General features: G+C 34.7%; 1 protein-coding gene across 1 annotated transcript, besides 9 other annotated features; it reads left to right on the forward strand.

The window, feature by feature from the left end:
- Positions 1–228: part of a mobile genetic element that runs on past the window's edge.
- A 119-nt stretch (positions 229–347) lies between these two features.
- Positions 348–398: a mobile genetic element.
- Positions 393–483: a tandem repeat.
- Positions 400–483: a tandem repeat.
- An 89-nt stretch (positions 484–572) lies between these two features.
- Positions 573–1,082: a mobile genetic element.
- A 296-nt stretch (positions 1,083–1,378) lies between these two features.
- Positions 1,379–1,554: a mobile genetic element.
- Positions 1,555–1,829: 275 nt separating this feature from the next.
- Positions 1,830–2,223: a mobile genetic element.
- Positions 2,224–2,651: 428 nt separating this feature from the next.
- On the forward strand, positions 2,652–2,990 carry EKO05_0001011 (uncharacterized protein; the record flags this gene model as incomplete). The annotated part of the gene is made up of 1 exon (XM_059635556.1): positions 2,652–2,990. One exon carries the CDS (start codon positions 2,652–2,654, stop codon positions 2,988–2,990), a length of 339 nt encoding a protein of 112 aa, XP_059491539.1.
- A 213-nt stretch (positions 2,991–3,203) lies between these two features.
- Positions 3,204–3,238: a tandem repeat.
- Positions 3,239–3,366: 128 nt separating this feature from the next.
- Positions 3,367–3,391: part of a mobile genetic element that runs on past the window's edge.

The following is a 3,391-nucleotide window of genomic DNA, read 5'->3' on the forward strand; positions in this document are numbered from 1 at the left end:
CTTATTATTTTTAAAATATTAGAGCTGCCTTTATAATGCCTAGAAACTTAGCTTTAGATGAGATATTAGTTGATGTAGCTGTCAATGCTAGTAGAGGTCTTAATCCCAGTTTAGCTGCTTGATTACTTGTCTAAACTTAGTAGATTGCTTATTTTTAAGTCTAGGAAGTATTTTACTAGAATGGTATTTGCTTATCAAAAAGGGTAGAAATGAGTTTTCTTTAGCTGCTAATTCTCGGCTCTAATATTTAGTTGATTTAAGCTATAATCCTCTTCTTTCTTCTTTTAAGGGTAGGCGAAGTGATTTAATCTTCTAGGGTTGCTTATAGGAGATCCTTTAGAAGTACTGTTCCAGTATAGGTATTAAAGCATCTCGTTTCGCAGGCACATTAGGAGAGAGAGAGAGAGAGAAGGAGGATAGATGTAGATAGATTGATTAATAGATAGGCTAATAGTAAGGTGTCTATCGATTAGATAGATGGATGCCCCTCTTATACCTAGCATCTAAAAAATTATTAAGGGAATCTCTCTATGTACTAGTATTACCGGGGTAGTCACTCTGTGCACTAGCACAGTACCTAAAGAGCTACTAAAGGTGGTAAATACTACTAAGTTGTTCTTTCCTGCTCTTATAGTATGCTTATGCATTAAACGACTAAAGACCCTACTAAAGTAGTCTAGATTAAGCGTTTTAAGACCTAGCATACTATTCTAGATATTCCTTTAGTTTGTAGTGCGTGCCTATTCTAATAAACAGTAAGCGCGCTATTAACCTTAATAAACTTATATTTATTAGCTCTTACGTAGAGGTATAACTATTTCTTCGAGGTACTCCTATAGAGCTGTTGTGCTTATTTCACCACTCTAAGGTGTTAGCAATACTCTACCCTCACCTAGTTTTAGGTATTAATGCTATTAGAAGTGAACTTCTACCTTAGTAACTGTATAAGCAATTGGAGAGTTGTTATATTGTTAGTAGGATTCTTTGCCATTACTAGTAAAAGGGTTACTAGCGACATTAGAGCGTTAACCTAGCTCTAAATTTCTAAGACTCTCTGCCTTAGCTACCTATAAGCTAACTCTCGCCTAATAAGCAATAGGCTAATAGTTATATATATTAGAAGCCTTTTAGGTACATACCTAATTTTATAATTATATAGATCTATACGTAGAAAGACTGTATAGGTATTTAATTAACAGCAATTAAGTATATAGAAGGTAGCTCTAGAGTTCTTAAAAACATGCCTAGAGTATATAGAGTATCTAGAGTAACTTAAATATTATACCTTATTAAGTTCAGTATACCTTATACGTTTACTCTACCTATTTAGCAATTATTTAAAACTAAAGTAGGCTTATAAGTAAACCCTAGGCTCGTAAGCTAGCGTATAGTAATAGTAGGTTTAAATCATTTAATTAAGAAAGATATAGATGATTAGAGCATGTAAGCTTTATACTATATAATTTTCATAAGTGTTTATAGAGATCTTCTACTTTTAGAAAGCTAGGTTTATAACTCTTATAACCTTATTTCACTATACTTAAGTTATTAATTCCATTTCTTATTTTACTAGACTTAAGTTATTAATTTTATTTTAATATCTAAATTTTAACATTCTGCGGTATAGAGATAAGGGACATTAATATATTACATTTTCTTAAATTTTACTACATAAGCGTGCAAGGTATTTAGAAGGAGCTTAGTTTAGAGCAAGTAGCTAAAAATAGATATCTAGCTCTACTAAGGTATAAGTAGCTTTTTAAAGATAATACCTACTAACTATAAACGAGCCTTTATATATAGGTCTACACGCTTACTTACGTAATAATACCCACCTATAATTACTATATACAAAGCTTAGTATATAGCTAAGAGTACGTGGTATAGCTACTAAAGAAGATTAATTTAATACATTCCAATGCTGTTAAATCTTGCTAGTTCTGGGAAAAGAGATATACAATATAGAAAGGAGCACTAAAAATTAGAGTTTAGACTATTAGGGCGTAAAAACAGTGTTGGGATAACCTACCTTAAGAGAAGATTTAGAGTAAGCTTAAGCGTATCCCAGTCTATATCTAGAAGAGTTTTAACTTAGATAGAGGTAATAAGTAAATAGAGGGCAGAGATGTAAGTATAACGAATTAAGTTAGATTAAATTTATTGGGCATACTACCCCTAACGCTGCCCCTAACGCTGACCAGGGGAGTTGGAAGGGGGGGGGGGCTCCGTAAGTAATCGGCTTTTTGAGCCCGAGCATAAGTTGCTGCAAATTGGATATTTTGGGTCATCGGCCCGTTATCGGGTTAATAAACTTATAGCTCACCGAGCTTCCCGCGGATGAGAGCGGAGCTCTGCAACAGCAAACAAACTAGCCCCTTAAAGCAACCCCTGCTCAATTTCATGATGTTACCTGGTTTATCCTGCTCGCATTTAAGAATATAATCAAATCTGCAGAGTGCCCTAAACACCTTGCTTTCATATAAATAGCTCCCCGTTCGCCTCCAGCACATCTTTAGCCCTACAACTTTCATCCTCCCCTTCTCTTCAATTACCCCCTATCTTACTATTGCACACACACAACAAAAGTGTCAACGCCCAATATTACAATTTCTTTTAAGAAACTCATCCTAGGTGGATCCTCAACAAGAAAGATGAAATATACCTACGCTATCTTTGCTCTAATCAGCGGAGCAACTGCATCTGGCACTTGTCAAACAGCTCCTCCTCAGCAAGGTGTAGCGCTTTACGTGGGCGATTGCTCAGGTTCAGGTCCATGCGGCCCCCGAAACAAAGCATTTATTCTTGAACACAATAATGGATACTTGACAATAGTCAACTCTAGCAAGTCGCCAAGAATGATTGTGGAAGTTCAACAATACGGCTATGACTATGAGGTTACCGACTATGAGCAGTATTGGATCAATTCTGGCGATGTTTGTACTGTGAAAATCGACTTCGCAGTACAAGGTTATCATTCATGGAAAGCCTAGGATGCTTTAAAGACCGGGTTTTCTACTTGATATATTTATCCAAATTATACAATCTCGTTGTTACTAATAAGATTTATATCTATATGGGTCCATTAGGAATGTCGTATTCGATTATCCAAAATTGTTTTTCTAGTACGCCCCACAACGTTTAATGATTGACGCAAGCCAGTAGTAACTTTTCATAACTTATCAAGAAAAAAACTGCTATATTCTATTGATATTTACATTTAGCATTACACTTAAAATTAATGCCTCTAAGACTATGTAACGTACTGTGGCATAATCTAAAATAATAAGGTATAGAAGGTTTATAAGGTTGCTTAGTTATATTTTTTAGGTATCTTAGCTTGGCTTTATTATACTTTATATGTAAATATTAGTAAATTGTATAACCTCCCTTT

The sequence above is a fragment of the Ascochyta rabiei genome, chromosome 2 (assembly GCF_004011695.2).
Source record: "Ascochyta rabiei chromosome 2, complete sequence".
Classification (NCBI taxonomy): domain Eukaryota; kingdom Fungi; phylum Ascomycota; class Dothideomycetes; order Pleosporales; family Didymellaceae; genus Ascochyta; species Ascochyta rabiei.